Source organism: Harpia harpyja, chromosome 7 (genome assembly GCF_026419915.1).
Source record: "Harpia harpyja isolate bHarHar1 chromosome 7, bHarHar1 primary haplotype, whole genome shotgun sequence".
Lineage (NCBI taxonomy): Eukaryota > Metazoa > Chordata > Aves > Accipitriformes > Accipitridae > Harpia > Harpia harpyja.
In genome coordinates, this window is record NC_068946.1 from 7,941,850 (window position 1) to 7,966,765 (window position 24,916).

The window sequence follows — 24,916 nt, forward strand, 5'->3', positions numbered from 1 at the left end:
CCATTAATGATGCGTCCTGCTTGTTAATGACACAGAACATGGACTAGCTGCATTGTTACTGTGTGAAAGTGAATCACAGATGATGCATTTCTTCAGCCTTTTGTTCAAGCATTTCCACCCTTTAACTCATCTACACGTGACTTGATGGTTACTGGACTCAATTTGGAAGCATTCTGCTCGACTCAGATGTATCCTGCCTCCCCCAAAAGATTGTTAATTTGAGTCCCCTTCCAAGTAGATTTTGCGACTGAACGTATTCATGTCTGCTTTCTGTGTCACGGCTTCAAAAATAAGCCCACTGCTACATTTTGGAGCTTGTTCTCACTGGAGAAATGTTCACTTCTCCCTTTTTTGGCCTTTTCTGTCTGGAAACCACCAACATGCATTGCTTTAGAGAAGGGTTTTAGCTGTATGTGATCAAATGGATGGCTTGCATTGCTACTGTTAGTAATGGGGCTCCAAGTTTAATCTTCAATCTGATGCTAATTTCAGTGGATTTATTCTGAATTTGCACTGAAATACAATTGAAAGCAAAACTCGACATTACAGCCTGAGCCTAAACTCCATGTAACTTCACAAATCTCTTGGTGCTATGGAAAAGCCAAATGTTTTGATTTCTCAATCTTGAATGGTTTCCCAAATCTGAATTCCCTGAATTACAAAGCCTTTGTGAACAGGTAAACTTCAGATCAAGTTCTGTGTTGTACAGTTATCAGTACACAGGTGTGCCACTGCATTACAAATCAAATTTTGTTTGCTTTGAAATGTATGGGGGTTTTGTATATGTAAGCAGCAATCAACATTGGTTGAAAGACATGACAGCTCACAGACCCTGTACTAAAAAGAGGAGGAATTAAGTTAGTCCTCTTCATGTGGGTAAGAAAACTTATTAATTTACAATGGCTTATTAACAGAGAACAGAGATGCTGAAGGAAGTGATGATGTATAATAGGATGGGATCCCCCTTTACCCTTAAATACAGTAGATGTGTTTAGTCCATGCAGTGACTCAGGCTGGAATTAGAGATCAAAGGGATCCTAGCTCACTATTTATTCCAAATCAGTGGTTTCAATGGAAAATATATTTCTGTCTGTGAATTCTTACAGGTAAAATTTGTCTGCATGTCTCTGAGGGGAGAAAATAGAACTATGTCTTTTTTTTGGTTTTGTTTTTTTTTTTAAATGAAGGTTTCTCTGATACAGAGACAGAATTTAAATTTAGCAGGCCCATGTCTGTTCAATCAAAGAAGTCAAGACCTGACAAGTCAAATCTAGTTAAAAAGAATACTAGGTATTGGTGTAGTTTTACATAATTCTGTAGAATGGCATGAGTGCATTAACATTGATTTTAATGGGAATATTTTAATATTAATATTTAATATGTCAAAAAGCTATTGTCATTAAAACTGCTACAAGAAAATCCCCCTCTTGTAGGTACAAAAAAAAAAAATCTTTATTTCCCCCCCTAAACTTTTCAGCAAGGTTTTGATCATATGATGAAGCATTGGGCAGTCTGGATTCTGTTCCTAACTCTTCTATTGAATTTTTTCCCAAATGACTATACCAGAATCACCTCACCTTTGGCTGTTTCTGTCATCCATGTGGTTTTGAAACGTCTTTTTTTTTTTTTTTTTTTTTAATTTATTTAAAGGGAGAAAAAGGGAGTGCAAAGTACTTCAGAACTCCTTAATGCCCTGGAAAATGTTTTTCCACTAATCTGTATTCTTAACCAGAGTGTAGAACTGCCGGTTGTCAGTGGGAGACCAGCTTTTCTTGTTAAAAGGGACAAAGTGACCCTGGGAATGAAGTCCCACTTGCAGAGATGCTGTACAGAATTTTATCCTTTCAAGAATGGCTACGGGACGTAAGTAAGCTCATTTTGTGATAACTATCCCTGAAGGACAGCAAGCTCCTGGTGGCAGCATGCGATGAATCTGCAAATAAACCCATTTTCCTTCATAGCTTCTCTTCCCCTTTTGGGCATTAGATCCTTCTATCCATTTATATGCAATGCAGTCAGACTCTTCCCTGTTAAGTGTCAATGGCTGGAAGGAATTTACTGTCTTCTCTACTTATTATTTTATGTGAGAGACCGTAGGAGCCTTACAGTCGTTACGTCAAGGTAGGCCATATTGCTATGGGTGCTGTGAACTAGGCGTCGGTGTGCTGAACTAGCATCATTTTGTTTCAGCCCTGAAAGAGGTGTCATCCTATTTTCAAATGTACAGCCTTTCTCTTTCTCCAGCGTTCAATGAAGCATTAATTACTGTTTGATCTTTCTCCTATGAAATGCACAATGAGATACAGCTCTAGACCCGTGAGCAGGGATTTATTCCCCATGGTGAGCTAGCATGTCTCTGTGGTGGTGTGGGCTTTGATTTAGGTGGGGTTTGGGTCCATGACTCAGCCTAATTGTCCTGTAGTTGTAGGGGAATGAGGTCACTGTCTCAGTCACTCTGTTCCTTTTCACTGGCCTTTTGCATTGGAACCAAGTTTGTACTGGAACTCTTCTGCTGTCCATCTCTTCCCCTCCGTAAATAGCACAGGGTTGCCACTGCCAGTGGTTTATATCCTCCCACTAATAGCAATCTGCAGTGTTTCAGACTGCCTTGAAATTGGATTTCATTTGTGAAAACTTGTCAACCTCCACTTTCTTTGCAGCAGCAGGCAAACTGAGCTTACTCCCTTTCAGAAACTAGATGAGGCTTCAGTAGGTCTGGGACTAGTATCTTCGAGGGCATTCCAGTGTGGGCCAGTGTTCATCAAGTTTTTTTTTTTCATTGTTTGCCTGTGAGTTTAAGTACTAAACAGTTACGTTCTTGGGAATTCATGCAACTGAGACAGAAAAAACAACTATTATGTTTGTGTGAATTTAAGACTCATCTGCCTTTGTACAAATATTTAGAAATGCTTAATCTTGAATTTTATATCCTCCTAGCTGTCATCTTTATTAATTCGCTTCCATCTAAATGGCATAGTACCATGGTTTAATGGTAATTCTGTAAAGGCTAGTCACCATAATTAACTAGGAATACTGAACTATATTAATCTGCCCATTGTACTAGAGGTGATTAAAGCAGCTTAAACAGAGTGAGCATCCTTATATTTCTTGAAGGACCGTGTGAGGAGTACTGTGTATTTCCTGAAGTGTCATAGGAGCCTTTGAAGAGCAGTTTATTTCTTACCCTTTGTTAATACTTGTGTTCTTAGAATCCTGATACTGCACACAAAAGCCACACTTAAATATATTTACCTTTACAAAGGTAACAAAACTCTTACAATGTAGATAAGACAATGGATATATTGGAGCACTATTGGGAGACTTTGCTACATACTAGCTATGTGTACCACCTGCCTTCCTGACTCCTGAAAGCAAATAAGTATTATCACATTTTAATAAATGGTTCGCTTGATCTTGAATAGGTTCAGTAAAAGTATTTAGTATTGGGGCAGAGATTAAGATGACTTCTAGCTCTCAGTTTTGAGGCTGCTGCTTAAAGGATGTGGAGGAAGAGGGAGGGCAGATGGAGATAAACCTAAAGACAAGGTAAGGAGAGCAGTGAGCACTTCAGCTGCAACTTGCAATTATTCTTGGCATTTCAGGCTGAAGAACTGCAGAAGTGAATGAAAATGTTGTGTTAATACATTCCAGCAGGATCTCTGGTTCCTTTCCACAGAAGAGTAATCCTGGTCTATTATCACTCGGTCTTATCAGAGCCTTTCAGAATTAGTTTGAGGTGATAACAGCAGGGTGGTTATAACATGGCTAGCAAAGGGAATGGCTAGATATAGAAAGCATTTACTCATGAACTCCCCAAGTCAAGTGAAGAACTTTTATGAGAGAGGATGTTAAAATACCAGTGTTTTGAACTTAGTACATGTTACATTTTAACAGCTAAGCTTAGCTAGTTGTACATTTAATTACATAGTTCAGTATTTCTTTACAGAAATGGAACAGTTTTTCCCTAAAATGGATAATTTGCCTGAATACTGAAATGAAAGAAGATGGGAATATCTGTTGAAAAGGAGGTGGGATTTATGTGTAAGTAGATTGCAGTAGGTGTTGAAAATGGTGCTGTCTGTGATCATTTTGTGTTGTGCCAGTGATGTATTACTTTTTCGTTTAAGGTCACCAGCTAGCCCAAATGTGACGCATGCTATTTAGTCTGATGTTTTCCTGAAAGCAATCCTTCAGAAATCCCAGTTAAACTGATAGCCTTTTTTCAGCTGTTAACTGTGGAAATGAGGCAGACATCCTTGGCTTGCTCTCCAGAGTAATACTGGGCTTCGTGCTGGCTTTACTGTGAAAACTCCTCTTCACAAGAGATCTAGCTGGTGATCTGTTTGGTGGAACTCAACTCAAAGCCCACAGACTCAGCATGAGCATAAATGTTCCAGGGCCAGAAAATCCCTGCTCCGTCTGGAGAGCAGGAGACCCACAGTGCAGCAGCAGCAGCGCTCAAAACATCCGGGTTTTTCTCTTCATAACAGATTGCTGTGAAGTCATAAGGCAGTACTGAAAAGAAATAATCCTCACCCTACATGGGAAAAATTTCCTGTAGTTAAAAGCCTGCTAGATTACTTCTCTTAGAGCTGTGATGTAAGAATCTTCCATGTAGTCATGTGCATCAGCTGAGATAATGCACTATTTTAACTTGGCAGCCTCCAAGAGGACATTCATGAAAGCTTTCACTAGGTGTTTATAGAAAATAGAAAGGAAATTCATGCCACAGAAGTTTGCCTGTACTTTCCGACAGCTTAGCGTTAGATCTTATTATGGCTTTAAATCTCTTTTGTAACTACTTGTCTCCTCAGCTGCCAGACTTTTGGCAAGGTATCTGCATTTTGCTAAGAGTCCTTAGCAGCAGTAGGAGGCGAGAAATTACAAGTGAAATGTTCTGAGCACCATAAAAATACAAATGTATTTTTAAAATGGTGATGGTGTATATTAGAGCATGCTTCTATGACACCTTTTTAAAGTTGCTGCAAGGCTAGAACTATATAGAATGATACTCCTTTGTTACAGTAAGCGTTCTTGACTATAAGCAGATTTCAAATCTGTTTTATTGTATGCTTTCTTTTTCTTATTCTTTTTCCTCCCTCCCAAAAGCCCTCCTCCATACTAATATTTGTATCAGCTCTTGAAGTGTCTCCTGCATTCTGGGGATAAAAAAAACAGGAACGAGAACTGCGAATTAGGGGTAAAAAAAAAAAAAAAAATAAAAAAAAAAGGAAAGGTGAGGGAAAGGGGAATGCAGTTATCTGTGGAAAAGTGTCAATTCTTCTTGTGCTACTAAAGACTAGTGGGAGAACCTTGAAAATCAGCTCAAGTCTCAAGTACTGCATTTTATGTAGAAGCTATGAAGCTCTTGGGGTGCTTGACTTCAGAAACACGTCGTGTCAAAGTCTGATGTGGTCGTGTGTGCTGGTAATCTTTTTACAGACCTGTTAGATTTATTAATGAGTATTTTATATTACCCTTCTAAAATTAATGTGCTGAAGTGGAGGTAAAGGACTAAGAGTTTGAAGTGAGTGTGCTAGGGAGAAGAGAAACATGATGGGACCCCCCTGCTTTAGAAACCACAGATTATCAAGGTCAGATCACTAGTTAAATTTTTAGCATGGAGGATACGAGTTGAAAGTCATATTTGGTGGCAGGCTGCAGAAAGCTTTTATTTATTATAAATATTTGCTTAACACTACCTAGTGTGCAGTTTACAACGGTATGGAGGTTTTTTTCTAAAGTACTCATGTTAGTAGTCTTTGTATCTTAGCAAACTATTAAAACTGTATTGAAGGCCTGGAATAAGATTGATATTTCAGCCCCCCCCCTACCCCTGCCACTTTTAAGCCTGTGAAGCTTCAGATTCTGGGACAGGCATGCTGGTGCTTATCTTCTGCTGTTTAAATACATTTGATTAAATTAAGAGCATTAAGCAATTTTTAAGTTTCCCTAAACAATGGATGGATTTTTCTGTGATTATTACATGAGTCAGTTATAATAATCCCTTTTCATTGTGCAGTTTCGTTGCTGAAACTGAGCACTGAAGTATTGTTGGTAACTCCCTTATAAACAACCCAACTTCCAATTTGCAGAAGAAATTTTTCTCTCTCCGTTCTGTCCTACTGTAGCCTGTATTTATTTCAGTAATGATGGGGATGTTGGAGATGAGCTGTCCAAAGGAATCACATGGCTTTACTGGGACACCGGGATAATAGCATGCAGTGTTCCTCAGTTCAGACTCCTCGCACTGACTCCCCTTTGTCTGTGCAGGGTCTCTGAAAGCTTGTTTTGACCTTTTCAGTCCAGGAGACTGCAATTCTACAAGTTTCTCAAATTAGCACTTGTACCAGGCTATTTCTGTATGTTGACTGAAAGAATCTGAGATGATGAATAGTTATGCAATAATTGAAATGTGATTTAAAAGCACTGGATGGGCTACTGTTTCCTGCCCTGCTCTTGCAGGTTTAGCAAAAAAACTACTTCAAGATGTCCAACTTCTGCTTCTCATTTGTTCAGAGATGCTTGTACATGTCTGTCAGACCCACGTAATGAAATTTCACTCCCCTGTGATACCATAGGTGGGTAGATAAACATAAAGCAGTTTTTCAGAAGTAGAGAATAATGGGCAGCTTTTTGACTTTTGGGGGGGGGGGGGGGAGTCTTAAGTCAGTACTTTTCTTCAGGCTCATAGTCTCTGTTCTGTTCTTTGTCCTTCACTTAAGTTTTATAGTGTCTGTCACTGTATTTCGGTAATAGTTTCTTCAAAGAGAATGGTCATTAGGAGTAGTGAGTTTACTTGGATGAATTTCACAGCAGTTTTATATAAATGCCTGTGCCAAAGTCTTAGGACAAAACACCTGAATGTTTGACATCCTAAATACCATAAAATTGCAGCTTGTTGATAGGCGGAGTTGTAAAATAAATATATGTATGTGATCGGCTGTCTTTAATGCATGAGGTTTGTAGTACTTAGGTTTGCTAGAGATTTCCTTACATGGGAATTCAGTATTTGATAATTAACTTGTATAGCGCTTCTGGCTACAGTAATGTAATCCTGTGCTTTTCAGATTACCTGTTTCAAAATGAGTCAGCGTAATTACTTGATCTGCTGTTACGACAACAGTTTTACAGGAATGTAATGTTCTTTGCCTTGGCCGTTTTATAAGCTGCACTTGCAGTTGTCTTCTGCAGAGCTCTTCTGTATACTTCAGTGGCAAATGAGATAAGGATTTGCCATATTAATGTGTAGAAATTAGCATAGTGCTGCTATTTTCTAGAAAACAGTTTGATCAGACAGAACTGACATAAGCGTGGACTCGGCTATGAGCTAAAAATGAGAGTATAATATGACGGCTTGAGACTGCTGGTCTGATCTCTATAGAAATGGGATTTCTTCCGAATTGTATTAGTTGCTCGAGTTCTCCTTTCCCTCTTTGTTTTGTAATTGTGCTAGTCGATGGGTTGCTGGCACAATGAATGCCCATCAGCACTGTGAGACCTGTCAGAGGTAAATAAGAATAGCAGCACCCTTAAGCAAGGGAAACAGCCTTGGATATATGATGCTGTCCTCCCATACAGTGAAATCAGGATGCGTCCATCTTCTTAAATTTCCTTTTTATTGTTAATAGAAATATATGTAAAGAGAAAAAGGAAAAAAGAAGCGGATATACCTACAAAATGGGGGAAATGCCTTGGACTTACGTGATACAAGAGGAAGAGAACTGAGAATTTGAGCGTTGTCCCAGGAAGGCTGATGTAGTAGCTACCTAGGCTACTATAAAATATTTACAAAGATGACTTAATTCTGTGCAGTTGAGCTAAAAAGAAGGCCAAAATGCAGTGCTCTGATTCTCCTCTTGCCAAAAGTGTCATGCTATATTGATCTATGTCAAATGGGTGTTTGGGTATAAATCTTATCAGATGTTTCATAGTTAGACCTAATCATATTTACTATGCCATGCGTGGGCTGTATCATATTCCTGGAATCGGAGCTGACTTGTCAAGCGAACTGTCTGTCTGACATTTGCTTTCAGAATAAAATGTCGTTGCAGGTATCTTGGAGGCACAGAGACATGGCTGGAAGTCGGGCTCCGCAGCATTCTGCTGAATTCAGACTAATTGTAGAAATTGAGTGTCCTGATGGTGTAGGGAATAATAGTTGTGTGTCTTAATGACAAAGAGCAGCTTGCTAGAATTTGGTATCTTAGCTAATTTAATTGTTTTGTAGCTCACATGTCTATGATGTGTTTCTGATAGCTGTAAGGCTGTCTTGCTCAAACTAAGGGCTGATCTCAGTAATTGGAAGTTTAAAGTTCATCATAACATTTCCCTTTTGCAGTGGGAATTTCCTAGATGTAGGCTTATTGAGTGGTTCCTCTTCTGTGTGTTGCACGTTTTTCCCCTCCCCACTTCTTAAGTCTTTGCCTAGTCTTCAGCTGTTGGTGTTTTTCTAATTGTAGACTGTTTTGTCCTTACCTTGCTCTCTTGGCTGCTTTTCCTTTATTGCACAGAGTAAATCCTTAACACACATGCACACACACGCGCGTGCGCGTGCGCGCACACACACACACACACACACACAGGCGCCAATCTTGTAGGCCTTGCATTTGCCCGAGTTGCTTTTTTCACAAGGCTCTTTTGTTAGAAACAGTTCTGGGCTAGCTTCAGTCACCACGAAGCTTACCGGAAAATGGAAGGCAGGCAGTTCCTGCTTTCTCATGTTACTGAACAAATCCCTCTCCCCTTCCCTCGGGTCTGCTATACCTAGCGAAAAAACTGCATTTCAGCTGTCAAAAACTTCAATAGATCCATGCTGCAGAATTATTTGTTCATGCTTAAGAGATGTGTATTTGTTCTGGGGTTGTAAACACTGTCATGAAGATTTTGACAGGAGTGAAAAATGAATTTAAGTTGCTCTGCTGAGGGGAATACAACTCACTTTAATTCTGCCTGCAGACTTTGCTGCAGCCTGTCAGTGCCCACCACTCAGCTGAGGAGTAAATCCAGCTTGATCTGTTAGTTCTTGTGTTTGTGGTTGCTGGTACAGGTTGGGCACAAATTTGTAAATCTGTCTTGACATGCTGGCAAACATAAGAGGAGGATACAGAAAGCAGTGTTTAGTTTACCTTAGGTATTAGTTATCATATCATTAATTGTATCATAAACCTTGCTCCGAGAGCTCGCAATCTGATGATATCTTATCAGCCGGAACAGTTTTTGACTAACCAGAAATCATTTCTCTGCAGGCTGCAGGAAATGGTTGTGTTCCTGTGATCAGCACAACGGTTTAAGGTGTGGAGGACACTAGTGATAAAATGTGATTTTAATTATACTCTGATTCTAGAGTATGGATATTTTAAATATTGAATACACAGAGGCCTTTTGTGGTTTTGCTCCCTAAACTGTAAAAGCTCCCTTCCTCCAAAGCAGTTATGATTTCCATATGCCTGAGATGAACGGGAGTAGCAGAAGAGCTGTGCAGAAAGGTAAAGATGCTATGAGCTTGCACGAAACACTAAAAAGAATTACATTACCTAATCAGGTTCATTTCAAGAGGCTGTACTCCTGGCCATTGCTGGTAGGAATTGTGGTTTTGAACACTTCTCACAGGTTTAACCTGTTAATATTTTAAATCATTTGCAGCTGTAGAATAGGCAGGTCAGTGATATATGCAGGTTTGGGTTATGTTGACATAGGCCTGATCTTTCTCTTCAGGAGAATATGAAACAGGTTTAGAGAAGCAAAGAGCGAGCAGTACGTGGGGAAAGGGGAAGATGTACAAAACTTGTCTTTCCAATGGAAGTAACTTATCTACTGGCAGAAGTTCTGGACTCTGTCCTGCAGAATGGCTTAGAAACCAGGATGCTGATTAGGTTATAAACACAAGGGAAAATAAGACTCCTTTGCATGGCATTTGTTCAGTTCAGGGCTCCAACACCTCATTGTTCTGAGAGCAAGCTGAATTTAAGTTCTTCAGTCGAGAGCGGTTAGACAATCAGGGAAGATGGTTTTCTGAACATGGCCTTACTTAAAGTGAAAGCTGGGCAACAGTGAGCTTGATAGCTTGATATCTGTTTTACCCTATTTCTCAATTTACCTACAGTGGGACCCCCCCCCCCCCAAAAAAAACCCATTATTTCTTCTAAGGCAGCAGTATTTCAAGTGAATTTGCTACTATGTGATGTGGAAATACACTACCAACATTAATAGCCTTGGATGCACTGGTAAATAGAAGACTTTCAAGGATTTTTTTTTTTTCTTCACTTACTTAGCTATGAGGTTGAAAATAACTGAAGTTCATAGTTGATACTTTTGCATCATGCAAAGTCCTTTGCAAGGACAGGAGATCTCTTGTGAAAACACCCAAGAGTAGCCTCACCCGCTGTGTTAGACCTATTTTGAATAAGTATCTTGTGTCTTTGTTAATGGACTTCTGTGTTAGGGGCTGGGTGCAAGTACAAAAGAAGAGGTCCAAAGCTTATCCAAGTGTCCAAAGCTTATCCAAGTGTCCAAAGACATCTCAGATTTAAAACTGGCCTTTATTTAGTGCAGTGTTGTTTGCAAGAATAAGTCATGCGGGAGCGTGTGACTTGTAGCTGTGTATCTTAAAATGTGTTTAATGTTGCTGTGAATATTGCACAATTATATGTGGATTCTCCTACTGTATTAAAAGCACCATAATTTTCTTCATAAAGGAATGCAGGCATGGCTGTTGCTTCTACTTGAAGTTGTTGAACTCTTGTGACACTATGTATGGCTTTTGTTTAAACAGCTCGTGTGGTCAGGAACAAAACACAAATGAACTTGGAGATGATTTTTATTGTGGTTCCAGTAACAGGCTGGAGCATCTTTCCAGGTGAATGTAATCGGGAGGCATAATTATGCAATGGTTTTCTGTATAGTAAGTCCTTTCAGTAATTCTCTTCACAAGCAATTGCTGTTGTTCAAAGGCCTGCATGCTGTTTTAAGTAGAGCCCAAGCCTAGAACAGGACTTAATATTAACCTCTCCTTTATAATGAAACCCCTGAGTTTTAGCAGTGCAAAGGCTACAAGTTCTGGTATGCAGTGAATTTACCTGTATTGTCTAGACCGTTGCTAGAGGTTCAAGGATACAGACTCCTCCGTTGCTCTGACGTTTGGGAAATTTGATGCTGCAATGACTGACTTCTAGCAAAGAGATTCTGTGGAGACGATGTTGCTTGCAACAGGCAAAAAACATGACTTCATTCAAGAGTGCCGCTGCTGTTGTGTTACAGCCAGGCTTTAATGGAATTGGACGTTCACATTAAATTAATAGGTTTTACATGGAGCCCATCAACTAACATTTAATTTGACTCAATAAGAAGTCAGGGCATGTGGGATCAAAATGGTCTGTGCTTGGGATAATCTGGAAGAATCCCAGTATTACAGCATCTTAAAAATGCTCACTTAAACAAGAGCTAGCATTTGTGAATAAGCTAATTACTTAATGCAACCTTGTATCTAATTTAGTGCTAAACTAAGACTGGATAGGAAAATCATCTCTTGAGCAAGGATTCTAAAAGTAGAGAGAATGGTGCATTGGTTTTGGTTTGTGGGGTTTTTTTCTTAACAAAATACAGAAGGCTTCATAGAGGTTTTTTAAAATGAAATCCATCTTGCATGGTCTGGTTTTTTTGAGCTAATGAAAACCTGCAGAGGGCTATTTGTATTTACAGTCCCAAACTGCTGCCTTGTATTGGGAATGGTTTAGTGAGATTGCAGATGTAGGTGGTTCTCTTAATTAAGAAACACCAGTGCAAATGATTAGAGACTGATGCTGCAGCAGAATTTTTTAGTATCGTGAAGGTTTCTCTATATCTGTCTAGAAGGTCTTGAACGTGATGCTTTGTTATCCCAAATGACCACAGTATGTTTCTCTCAAACAGCATGCCCTGCCCAAATTTCTGTCTTGTCCGATTACAGGATTAGGCTGTGGATCCTTTTGTGTGGGAATATAAGTTTGTACATCTGATGGGCTGTTAAGTCAATTCCAATGAAATCAGTGTATAATAACCAGAGTTATAAACTGTAATGTTGATAGTTATTATGTAGGTGTTGGAGAGGGGATTAGTGGGCATGTTACTACAGACCCACAGTGAGAGGCGGCCTGTAATGAGCATGAGTAATGCAAAATGATTAAGTTGGTTAGGCTTGTGCATGTTAAGTGTTAAATCTCATGCCAGCGCTGGTGAGCAGAGCAGTACGCTTTGCCATTTGGAGTTCCTGTAAACAACGTATGGGCGTCAAAAAGATCCCAATACGCAAAAGAACAAGCAGTGCTGCCGCAAAGGAACGGGAGCACAGAGACGTGCCTCTAACCTGTGATGGCAGAGCACGAACCCTCCCGGGCAGCACCGGAGGTATAATTACTTGGTCCTGCCGTAGCATGGATGTTTTCTTCCATCTTCTTGCAGGTGTGGTACATCAGAGAATGCATCTTAGATGCTTCGTATCCAACAGATGAGCAAGGCTGGGTGTATCTCGTGCCAAAAATGAAATAGTGGTGTGTTAGTGTGCAAGAAAAAAAAATGATGCTGTTCCCTGAAGGTAGCACTGACAGTTTGTCTGTTCAGTATGTTTATGTTTTCAGGAATCATTAGCTGTTAATATTTTCGTGAGCATTTCATACTCATTGTTCAAACTAGCACTTTAGTTGCCTGTTGTGGACTTAAGCACTGTTAGGTTTTCCTTTCTGCTACTGCTTTTCTCCCCATAAACCAATGGGAAGACACTCCAACAAACGGAGTGAAAATCTTCAGAGTCAGTACCTGAGAGAATGGCAGGGGAAAAACTTAGACCATTTTAAATGTTTTCTGTTGTTCTCTTTCTGTTTGGTGGTTTTCTTCTCTGCATGACTCGGTATAAAACTACCAGGAAGAAGGGTCTTGTCTTCCTAAAGAGTTTTTCTTATGGAAGAAATGTATTGTCATTAAATGTTGCTGGAGGAATATTTCTTACTTGAGGGAGGGATATTTTTAATGAAAGAAATAGTGCAGTTAATATCATCAGGCATCATTAACTCTCAACTGGTCTACTTGTGCCTTTCTGCCTTGAGCAAGAACATATTTAAAACAGTAGGTTTATATCTGACATATTTTGTGAGCATGTTGTCTAAATAATATAATACTAACATCTAAACATCCTCGGTTTTAAAAAGAAAATTACTGAACAATTTTTGGAAAGGCAAACTTCTCTAAAACTAACTTTCTGTTCTAAAGGGGTTTTGTGAATCTGCTCCAGTGGGCAATTCTCTTCACTGATCAGTAACTTGACTTGATACTGGGAGAGGAGAAAGGAAGATATTCGTGTTCATTGACAAAGCTATTCAGGGAGCGGGAAAGTGGTTTGAAGCTTGTTGTGTCAACATAGACTGCTCAGTTTAATTTCGTTAACATTAAGGCTTTAAAACTTAGAGAAGCTTTTAAGGGACATTATCCAGTTCTTGAGATATCTCCCCCGGCTTGCTTTGCTGTAGAAGATATTAGTATCGGTGAACTGGTAGCTACTCTTCCAATTTCAAAGGAAACACACAAGTTTGTGGTGTGACTCAGCTTTACAAGAACACTGCTTCAAGCAATGTTAATCCTAGCTGACTATTCATGTGTTTTGTTTGTCTAACATCCTTGTAATGTAGCTATTCCCGTTAAAGAAAGCCAGCATCCTTTGTTCTCCTCTAAGCTATGTAAGACATGACTGCAGAAGTAGTTTGGGGCCTGAAGCTGCAATGACTGAATGCCGCTGGAATGTAATGTGTCACATCTGGTAAAAGGGGAATAGATCCATAGCTTCTAAAATTCAGACTAGGCCTTTATTTGGCGGGTGGGTAGGTGGTGGTTAGAACTACAACATCCTTGGTAGGTGGGAAAGAAGGAAGGGAGTTTGCTTAGATTAGAAATTCATATTGCTGATTTTTTTTTTTTTTAAAGAAATAAGTGAAAATATAAGAAACCCTGAAGTGTGGTAGATGGAGATGGCAGCATTTGCCTTTCTGGGTCAGAAAAAAGATTTCTGGATACATCTGGAAATCATAGCAATTGATGCATCCGAGCCAAGAAATAAGTGTATTTGAGAGCAGCAGGAGCAGCTGGCTAGTTAATATCCTGCAGCAAGTATGTGAAGACTGCTGGCTTTTTTTAGCCTATAGTGTGTACAGCCGTTTCCCTTTTGGGTATTATAGTCCTCATCATTCCTGCCGCTGCTTCTTCTGTGGTTATCCAGCAAAGGAGTTACCTGTCCGCTCTGCTTATGCTGTGGAGGTGATTAATCAGGTGGTGTTTCCCTCTTCCTTAAGATGAAGGGAGCACCGGGGTTTGGTCCCTTTCATCGACATTTTAGGCTGCACGTGCACGCGGCGTCACTGGTTCTGTTTGCTAAGAAGCAGAGGGCATCCACAGCCTGCTTTTAGACGGTAACTGAAGAGAAAGATATTGATTAGTATAAATTACTGGGAGAATAATTCAGAGTGTGTTGAATATTAAAGATGTCAGAGCCATAGTTAGCATCTTCTCAGTGGCATGCTGACTCCTTACTGCTGCATTTGTTGGAGTGTGTAGTAGCACAGCCGCCAAGGTCCCTTTTAAAGTCATGTGTGTTACAGCAAATACAGGATGATCATATGAATGAGCAATCTTTCTATTGTGTCACTTCCTTGGAAGTTTAAATGGAGAATTAATCCTCTGCTCCATTGTCATCCTCTACCTTCCCATCCGTCTCCTTCCTCTCTTTGCTACAAATAGTCTCCTGAGGTTTAAGTGTGAGGAGAAAGTAAGATTGGCATTTTTAGCTGTTAAATGAGGTTAATCAGCTTGGTAGTGGGTGGGAGAAATTTTCTCTGAGGTTAAGAATGTGATATTAATGGTTAGCAGGACCCTTATTATCAGTCCAGTGTAAATTTCCTTCTGTTAGGCATGTACTTTTTGGTTAAAAATTACCTGATTGTGTTATTGTTCCTATAATTAAGAGAAACACAGAAATTGTGGGGAGGGTGTGTGTGTAAAAGGCGGCATCCTTCTCTTTTCTTGAAGACACCGTCTTGAGTTTGACGGAAGGGAATTAGGGCTGTAAATCACTGCTCTGCAAAATGCACTTTAACTGGCATGAAGGGAAGAAATGGAACTACTGGAATTTCTCAGGATGAGGAAGGTTAGTCTGAGCAGACTTTGAGATGTGTAATTTTGGCAGCTGCCCAGAATGGCTGAACTGCTGGGGAGGAATGCTAATCCTTTTTGCTAGCTTTTGGCACAGTCAGTAAAAATATGCAGATACGTTTTCCAAAAATATATGCCTTTTTTTTGCAGAATGCAGAGTGCACTGTGGGAATGCAAATAATACAGCAGGATAACCTGAATGCAGCCAGTATTCCTCATTTCAACAGTTAAAACCTTGAGAAGCAGCATATCAATTTTTGCAATGTCTGCTTGACTTCCATCCATAAATGACAGCCTGCTGCCAGAAAGACCAGGAGGAATGATTAAAGCCATGCAACACTCCTCCTGTAACAGAAGGAGACCATCTTGCAGATTGTGAATATAATTGACTGCTTTAATTAATTTCACCTTCTTGACTCTAATGTTAAAATCTGAAAAATAAAGTTACTATTTTAATAGAAATGTACATGTAATTAGCAGTCAAAAACCAAATAGGATATGGAAATATGAGCTAAAACGTTTGATGACAAATGCAAATTTCAGCCTAAATATTTTACTCTGCTTGGCAGTAAGTCATTGCTGGTAAAAACATGCACAACAAGTCTTCCTGCTTAAATCAAACTTCAGCTGTACAATGGAGAAATCGCATGGCGTTACGTTGGATATTCCTTGCACCACAATAGCAGGAAAGAGCGGATGTAGCCAGCATGTCATCTTGGCACTGCGCTTGTCGGAGCTGCTGCTGCATTAAGATGTAACCCGTTCAGGTGCCTCCGATCACTCCTGAATACAGCAAACTGCAATACCACCGTGCCTGCCTGTGTCCTTTCCTGCTGAAATGGTCTGCCCTGGCTTCCATTTCAGATGGGATTAAATTTGCACTTTGAATGGAGAGATGTATTGAGTAGCATGGTGATTATATATGCAAACTGAAAATCAGATGCCTCAGTGGGAATATCCAACAATCTAGCCATCACCAGATTTCTTTGTGGATTTGAAAATAGGATGAAACGATACGTTTTGGCAGATTTAACCTTGCATTTTCAAGAATGCTTTGATTTAATAGATTTCTGGGCCCATGGTTTGCCATTTTCAGTTAAACTATAAAAAGTGTTGAAGTGGTAACAGAAATTATCACAATGGTACTCAGAGATTATGTTCACAGGATTGTTTTTAATCATGTGGTATCCGAAGTTTCTTTTCCAGGGGTGTAATTCCTGTTCTAATAGACGGGGCAAGTCTCGTGTGGCACTACTGCCCATTCAAAAAGAGGGGCACGCATTTTACTCTCTCCCGTCCCGCCCCAAACTCAAACCATATCCGTGCTTATGAATGTGTATTGTCACATTTTCAAGAATCTTAGCTTTTGAGTTAATATTGTCAAATACTGGGTTTTGCCCTGTAAAGAGTTTCATTGCTGAAAAAGAGGAACTGCTGGATATTTTTACACTTAATCCAATAATGAACTCATACTACAAGCATCATTATGTTTGAGGTTTAATTATACAGGTTGTAACTGTAATTTCTTTTCTTCTACCCATTCAGTACTGCAGCAGCAGTGAGCGTGTATACCCTGCATTCAAGGATGCTTGTCTGACTACTCTCTTTGCAATTGTAGTGCTGGGAAATGACTGAGGCATGTAGATTATTGAAGATTTTTATGTAGAAGGTACATAAACATATGAATTGATTGGACTGAACAGATGAATATTGACTACTGATTCAAAGAACTTACCTTCAACTGATTTTTTTTTTTTTTTTTTTCACCGAAGATTTCCCACTGTATTTGCAAGCAAATATTGCATAGGAGAGCAGGAAGAGTACTGATCCCAATGAAAGTCGATTTAGCTTTTATTATCTTACAGTCTTAATATTACTGGTTTGAGGTTGTACAAGCAAGGGGGACCATCTACTTTACATTTCAAATAACTGTCATCATCCTACAGCTATCAGAAGACTTGTGATTTTGGGCGGGGAAAAAAAAAAAAACAACCAACTTTTCTCCATAGTTAACACTTTGCCTGCAAATCTTGTCTTTCAGATGGGAAGAGGAACTGACAAGAAGAATGAGTCTGGAATCTATGGTAGAAACCTTGCGAGAGGTAAGGTTTGGATAGTATGTATTGAAAGGTGTAGGTTTTCTCTTGTTGGCACCTTTTATTATGCTAGTAATCATTTGAATTGTCTTTTAATTAAAAATCTGTCTTCTAGCTAGAGCAGCTGACTGTGTTGCTGTATGCTAGAGAATAGTGTTAATGTTTGGAAGCTGAAGCAGGAAGGTGCTGAATTTTCTGACAAAGTGAAATGCGGGGGTGGTGATGTGCCTTATCAGACCTGCTCAGGTTAAGTGAGGAAGCATATGTTGGCCTATTACCTCTTAGTTCTTTGTGTGCTTTCTCTTGCAGGAGGCGCAGGAAGCGGAAGCTCTCCAGGAGGAGTTAAATGAAAAGATTGAGAGACTGAAAGCAGAACTTGTGGTCTTTAAGGGTCTGATGAGTGATGTAAGTACGCTAGAGAGCAGAGTGGCCAACTCCCACTGTCTTTGTGAAATGTGTGTGTCATGCAAATGGCTTCATTCATAAAAAGGTTATGGTCTTAGTGAGTGCTGCTTTGTAGTTAGCATTATGGCTGCCTTTATGATCTAATGCATCAGACAGATCACCCTTCCCCCTGCTTCCTGTCTGGTCTGTGTAGAGATGCATTAACTTGCTGCTTAGCCCGTAACCCGGACTCTTCCCTCCCTTACCCGTTCTCCACAGCTGGCAGTGCCGGCATTCAGATCTGCAGCTGTGGAAAAAAGTGTTGGAGAACTCGCAGGTTAGGGTAAAGGGTTCATCACCATGCAGCACCATGTACTGCTAACAAGGGCGATTTTGCTCGGAATCACTCAAAGTCATGTTCAAAAAGGAACACGCTATATGTGTTTCCCAGCTCCCTTTATGAAAACTCTGAAGAGATTAACCCAGTATCACTGGTTCAGGTATCTGGCTTTGTTTCCAGTGCTGCTTCGACCTAAATTTAAAAAAAAAAGAAACAAAACAAACTTGTTTTCTCAGGAATTTCCTCATGTCTCGTTTGATATTGACTTTCCTTCAAAGCTGAGGGATCTTTTAGACTATGACTGGATCATTTTCTTACGTTTAGACATACTGAGAGCATGTACTCGTGCAGATATCTGGAAGGATAAGCCAAGTGAACATTAAGTAAGGTGCCTTTCTCTGTAAGACTGAAGTAGTGCTGATGCCGGTTTTGTAACGAATATGTCCTATTATGCTTACTTATTCTGTAATTTTGTGTAGAACTGCTTCCTTCTGTCTTTATATAAGCTTGCAGAACCTGCTCCCTGGTGTCAAATACATTCTCTCAGGGCCACTAGATCTGTTCATGTGAAATTTGACAATTAGCTGTCTCTTCTTTTGGTGTTTAATCGAGAATAGGCATGCTTGGTTAGAGGTGGTGTGAAAGGGAGAAACTTGTTAGGGCTTCTTCACTGTGACGACTTTTTTTGCTGAGGAAGAAATGTTGCTTGGTATGTACAAAAAGAGTGGTGGTGAATGCAGACATCCTCCTCAACTTGAGAGGAAGTGTGCTTTGGGCTTTGCAAACTCTGTAAGGAAGAAGAGAGCCTAAGGAAGGCAGTGAGAATGCTTATTTTGAATCCCACTGTGTAAATATTTAGAGCAGAGAAATGCAAAATGTTGGCATGCGACTCTTGCTTTCCTGTGGATAAGAATAACTGGTACCTATTCAGTTGATAAGATTGTGTTTAGAGTGTGTCAGTGTTTAGAGACTTGTTTTTCTCAGTGTGTTTGGAAAACAAAAATCTCTAACTTGTCCAAAGGTGGTTGACAGGGGCTGGAGAACTCTGTGTAATAATGTAAAAAAACAACAGCAACAAAAAAAAAAACCATCCCAAAGCCGCCTTCTTGGAAAGGGGATTTGGTATTTAAGAAAGCTCTGCAAAGAGTTTTTCTGCTTTTCTGGTCAAAGTGGAAGCATTGCCTAGCCATTGAAGTGGTACTTTCCAACAGAGTAAGTCTCGTCTCGGCTGGAAAATATGCTTTTCGTGGAACGATGTTTCTTCATAAGGAGCCAGCTGTGCTGTGGCTGTATCTCTTATAAATTATATTTATAATTACTGTCTAGAGTGAAGCAAGACAAAAATATTTTTTCATGTAGAATTTTTGCTAGGCTGGAAGCCAGGTTAATGCCAATGAGGACTATTTTCTGTGTTACAAGTTTTCATGGATCTCTTTAGATCCAGTCTTGATTTTAATATTTTCATGGTATGTATGAAGTTGCTGAGTAGCCTGGATTCTGTTTTAAAAGCAACTTCTCCTTGCAGGCACAGTTTTTCTGTCTGAAAGCAGGGGGAAAGTGTTGCATACTCACCAGGTTTTAGATTTCACTCTATTCTGCACATGCTCAACAGGGTTTTTCTCCTCCATTTTTAAAGCTTTATTGACCCATAAAAGTTTACTGTTGCCACATCTAGCAGTTGTTTTGGGGTGGGTATAGGTTTTTTGGTGACAAATCACTCTGAGTTGAAATTTTATTAGAATTGGGTATGAATGTTAATTGTTAGCTGTCTAGTCTATTTAGATTGTCCATGTACTGCCTTTTCCGGAGAAGATGTAACACTGTTTAAGAATGGTATGCCCTGGGGTTAGAGAGATACTGTGGGGTATCTCTTCTTTCCTGAACTGTATAATAATAGAAGATAATCACTACTGTCCTTCCTGCAGCCCATGACAGACCTGGACACAAAGATTCAAGAAAAGGCCATGAAGGTGGACATGGACATCTGTCGGCGAATCGATATCACAGCCAAGCTGTGTGATGTAGCGCAGCAGCGCAACTCTGAAGACGTTTCCAAGATATTCCAGGTGATTAGGCCATGAATTTTCCATAGGGTAGGGCAAGAAGTGAGGGGACAAGAGGGAGCAGTGTTGAGGAGTGTGGTCCAGGTCATTTGCCTTTTCTGGAAATTTCTCTATGTAGACACGTTTTCTTCTTTCTCAGTCTTGAAGTGTAGCGCTCTCCTGCAGAAGCTGCTGTAGTACTAAGAGCACAAAATGTAGAGAGTTTAAAAAAAGAAGTCTTAGGATGACCTTTAAGACATGCTGTTAGTCTGATGCTAACCTACAATGAATGCAGGGGAAAAAAGCATTACAGGGTCTAGGTTTGTATAAATGGCTTCCTCACATTTGTTCCCTTCAAGTGAGAGGTTTTAAGCTTGTAGAACTGTCATCTGAATGTTCTTATTTCTGGCTGAAGCTCCGTGGCCAGAAATAACGCTTCTGTGGTGGTGAGCTATGACTGCTTTGTGAGACTAGAAACTCCAGTTGCTTTCCTTGAGCTCTTGTGGCTCCTTGGTGCTAGTAGGAAAGTCATTTAATTTGCTCCAAAAGCAAGCAGTTACAGCTCTGCATGGAGCAAACCTGTAACTCCCAATGCAGTTGGTCTTCTGTCTTGACTGCAATTTCAATTGTGATTAACCCAGCTTCCTTCTACTTTGATCTAAATGTGTCTTGTTCAGCCTTTCAATAAGTCTGATGCTTTTCTCTGTATAGTGATGCCATATAGTGTGCTAAATGCTGTACAAAAACACTGTAAAAGATCCTTGTGGTCTCTACTGGTTGTGCTTTCTGGCTATAGTGAAGTTGCCTAAATGTTTGATGGGGTTTTTTCTTATGTATCCCAAAAGACTGAAACCTCCTTATTGGAGACAATTATTTTTCTAGCATGTTGAGCCATTGCACTGTGCTAGTGGTTCCTCCTTGTCTTTGAGTAGAATTGCCATGTCCTTCTGCTCAAAGGTAACTGCAAAGTGCACTTTTGGTCAAGCATGCAGTGGTTAAAATGATCATCATGGAGAACAATACCAATAAGGGATGGCTTATATGCCAAGTAGAGGAAAAACTACAGTAGGTTGGGAGCGGACCGTGTGTTTGTGACTCTTGCACCATCTGTGAATACCTTTTATGTTCACAGTCCTCAGATGAAGAAGTGATCCTCCGCACCCTTTGCAGGGGTATCCCTTGAGTTCTCTGCACGTCTATGAACTTCGTTTCTTTGAGCTTGTCCAGGCATTTCCATGGTTCAGTTAACCCTCCTGTCAACCTGAAGATTAGCAGTCTGCCTCTGCTGATGGGGTGGGAATGACCCTGTAATAAAGGCTATCTAGAAAGGCTTCCCGTCTACTCTTTTGTGGTGGTTCAATGCTGGGAGCAACAGCCTGTGGTGGTGGCAGGAGAGGGAGAGTTCTGTCATTGCTCTCAAGCCTGCTGCCTGGGCACTCTTGCCAGCTTATGCTTTTACCCTATATCATTCTAACCTCTGCATGTTCTCTGGTAGATCACAGACTAGTGTCAGTGAACAGATGAACATCTGTAGAGCGCTGGCAGCCTGCAGCTTGCTTTGCTCTTTGCTGTTCTGAACTGCTTCCTTGTGCTCTGTGTTCACCACTCATTAACAGATGCGATTCCCGTCTTGAATATGAGCAATCCCTGAATTGCCTGGGAACTGATGAACAGTTATATTCGCTCAAACCTAATGGCTCTCCTTCTTTATTTCTGCCCCTCATGGCACAGCACCTCAGTTGAACCTTCTAGTTACTCCTCTTCTCTCCAATTAAGGTGGCTTCCAAGAAGAAAGAACGCAAGCTCACATCTGATGATGACCTCTCTGAACAGGATGGAGACAACGGCAGGTTCTCTGATGATGAGGTCAGCTGTTCGCTGAACATCACGGATGAAATGAAGCGTATGTTTAATCAGCTGTGAGTATTGTGGACAACATGGGGAAGACTTATTCCGAAATGCAGACTTAATCCCAGAACTCAAGGATTGAGTTGTATATGCTTTCAGAAGTAGTATTTTTTTTCCACTCAGTGCTCACTATGAGTTGAAACCGAGCTGCCAGGTTGGTATATACTCGAAGGTTTTCTGGAAGTTCAAATAAAATTAACAGAAACTGATTTTTGTTCCTCCCTTAAATAGGGGGGCACTATGGAGAATATAAAAATATAGTAGTAAAACTAGATGTTTATATGCTGTTCTAACAGTAGCAAAAGAAGAAATGTGAAAAAAAAAAAAGTATAAAACTTGAGTCTGTTCCGTATGTTTTGCTGGATATTAGATTTCTACAGTTCTGGAAAGAACCTTGCTGCTGCTTGGGCTGGAATAGAATTTGGCAATGTCACTGACAGCTCAGTTCAAAATGGATAGAAACTTCTGTAGTATTTTGCATGACTTTTCTGTTGAGCTATAGGCAAATGTTAGTGGTGTATCTGTCCAGAAGATCAGTTGCAGCAGTGGATGACAGTTTATAGATTCCAAGAATGTTGGTGGTGTAAGCCTTGCTGCAAGCTCTGATCTCCTGAACTGGAAGAACTGCAATTTATTTTGCCTAAAGCTTTACCCCAAATTGGAGTGTTAGGAAGCTGTGGAAGCTGAGGAGAGACTCTTTGCACCTTGGTGCTACACAAAGCAGTTCAGGAAGCCAGTTGGTGATGTGCCCTGCTGTTCTCTTCTCCTGTTCTAGAAATGATGGAGATGGCCACACCCTGGTGAGACTTCTGAGGGTCTCTGCCATTTTCTTTTGCCAGAGAAAAGCCCCAGCAAGCGCCGTAGATCTGACTTTCCTAGCATTTGAATATGGGTGTCTTCTGCCAACTTCTGCAGTGACTGCAGAGGGAGGAATTCCCAGTGCTTTCCCACACAGTGTACGACAGTATTTTATGTGTAGGAGTATGCAAGAAATGCTCTAAGGAGTACTAGCTTCTCTTCTGTTGTCAGCTGTTGCCAAAAGTTCTGTTTTCAGGGTGTGTGTCTCTTTCTTCCTGCCTGAATTTCACGTATAGGAGGGCATGGTTTTTGCAAAAGTTGTAGGTAACTCCTCTTGTTAGGACTCTTGTTTTAGACATTTTTAGGCCCTTAGTAATATTCAGTGTAATAAATACAGTTGTTTTTTTTTTTTACTTCTCCATTGCTAGAATTCAGTGTGACAGCAGGTAGTGTGGATTTTTTTTAGGAAAGCAAAAGGCTAAAATTTAGCTACTAGGTTGGTAATGCATTTAGTTTTTAGTTTTGTTCTTAAACCTGTCCTGTGATACCCAGTTTTTATTGGTGCTGCTAATGAAATTCTTATCTCCTGGTCCTATCTTATTTGGCACATAGTGCTGCAGGAACCTTGTTACATGCAAACTGGGTTGATCTAGAGCAGTGTTCATGGCTTACTGAAGGTGGTACTTCCCTAAGGATGTCTGGGTTTGGGGGCTTTGTGAGGTAGAAGATAATATTTTACAAATAGCTGAATAGCTTATCTCATTAACAGAAACTGAAAGCAACTTGCATTTTATCTGTAATGAACTTGATCTTTAAGTGTCTAGTAGTAAAAAGTCAAAATGCAGTTGGCTTTGTACAGTGTGTACGTCTGAAGTAAGCAGCAGTCAGAACTGGGAGCCTTTGTGTTCTCTGACAAGGATATAGCTCTTGCAAAAAGAAACTGATTTGAAGAAGTTGAATTGCAAAAGGCACAATCATGTATGTCCAAGTTTGTTGGGCTTTTTTAAATTATTTTTTTAAAGTCATGCTGAGTATAGACAAATAGCCTGTGTCTTTTGCCAAGCTCTTCAGCCTCCTAAAGACAGTGTTAGACTCTGCTTCCGGACTGAGATGTTATCTGCTTAAAAGGAAGTGAACTAAAGTAATAAAAATGCATCAGTCTGAAATTAGCAGACTGCTTCTGGGAGCAATTTTAAATTTTTGTCAGACCTCCTTAACAGGGACAAGAAGCAGCTACTAGTGTTTCGCTCTGCTGCTGTTCAAACCAAAAGGGACTCTAAGTGCCTTCTGAAACTTTCCTTTATTGCACAACTGACCATACTAAAGGGGCTTGACCAAATAACAGTGTCAAAGGCCACTCTTGCCACTGTTTGTTCTCAGTCTTAAGTGGCTGTAGTAGTATCTTTGTTGTTCAAGTCAACAATAAGTATTTATGCTCACCTGCACATCGTTTTGGGGTTCAGTTTTTTCATAGTTGTTACTTTCAAAAATGTTTTTAAGTGCTGCAGGGCAAACGTTGGCTGAACTTCAACATGAAAATCAGCAGGGAGTCTTCTGGTGGCTGTTTCTTGTAAAATTCCTCGAACTGTGTTTGGTCTCTTTCCCATGTACAAAAAGAATAGTTTAAAACATTTTTGTGGTTTTGCAAACAGGGGAAACTAATGTGCAGCACCATCTGGAGGACAGAGCTAGGACTGTGTATGTGAACCAGGAATGCTAACAAGGATCTTTTATTCTGCTTTGGGGTGGCAAAGAGCCCAGGAGCGAGGGACTCGGACAGTGGCGAAGCCTGTTTGTAAAAACTGCGAGGATTTTCAGCTGCTGCATTGTCTCCTTCATTCGGTGCTCATAGCCCTTTTTTTCCTAGAAGATTAATTAAAGGACTGAGGGAGTGGGGCTGGAGTGGTTTTCACTAATGCTTTTTCTGTTATCTTAACAGTCGTGAGACATTTGATTTTGATGACGACTGTGATAGTTTAACATGGGAGGAGAATGAGGAAACATTGCTTCTTTGGGAAGACTTCACAAACTGCAATCCTTCAATTGACCTCCAAGGAGAGGTGAGTTTATTTCCGTTATTTTCTTGAACTGTTCTCTGCAGAAACCGTATCCCTCAGCTGCTCTTTTAGCCATTTGAGCCTTTGGATATTTGACTGGTGATCTAGTTTGCCACGCAA

The 24,916-nt window shown here is 40.2% G+C and overlaps 1 protein-coding gene across 2 annotated transcripts in view; it reads left to right on the plus strand.

Moving 5' to 3' along the window:
* The window catches only part of IFFO2 (intermediate filament family orphan 2), a 43,836-nt gene that overhangs the window by 8,655 nt on the left and 10,265 nt on the right, over positions 1–24,916 (plus strand). Inside the window, exons 2-6 of one of the 2 annotated variants that reach the window (XM_052792100.1) lie at positions 17,213–17,273; positions 17,577–17,672; positions 19,917–20,057; positions 21,810–21,952; positions 24,679–24,799. In XM_052792100.1, the coding sequence (XP_052648060.1) occupies positions 17,213–17,273; positions 17,577–17,672; positions 19,917–20,057; positions 21,810–21,952; positions 24,679–24,799 (562 nt within the window). The remainder of the gene's footprint in view (positions 1–17,212; positions 17,274–17,576; positions 17,673–19,916; positions 20,058–21,809; positions 21,953–24,678; positions 24,800–24,916) is intronic. The other variant, XM_052792101.1, reaches the window with a different exon arrangement.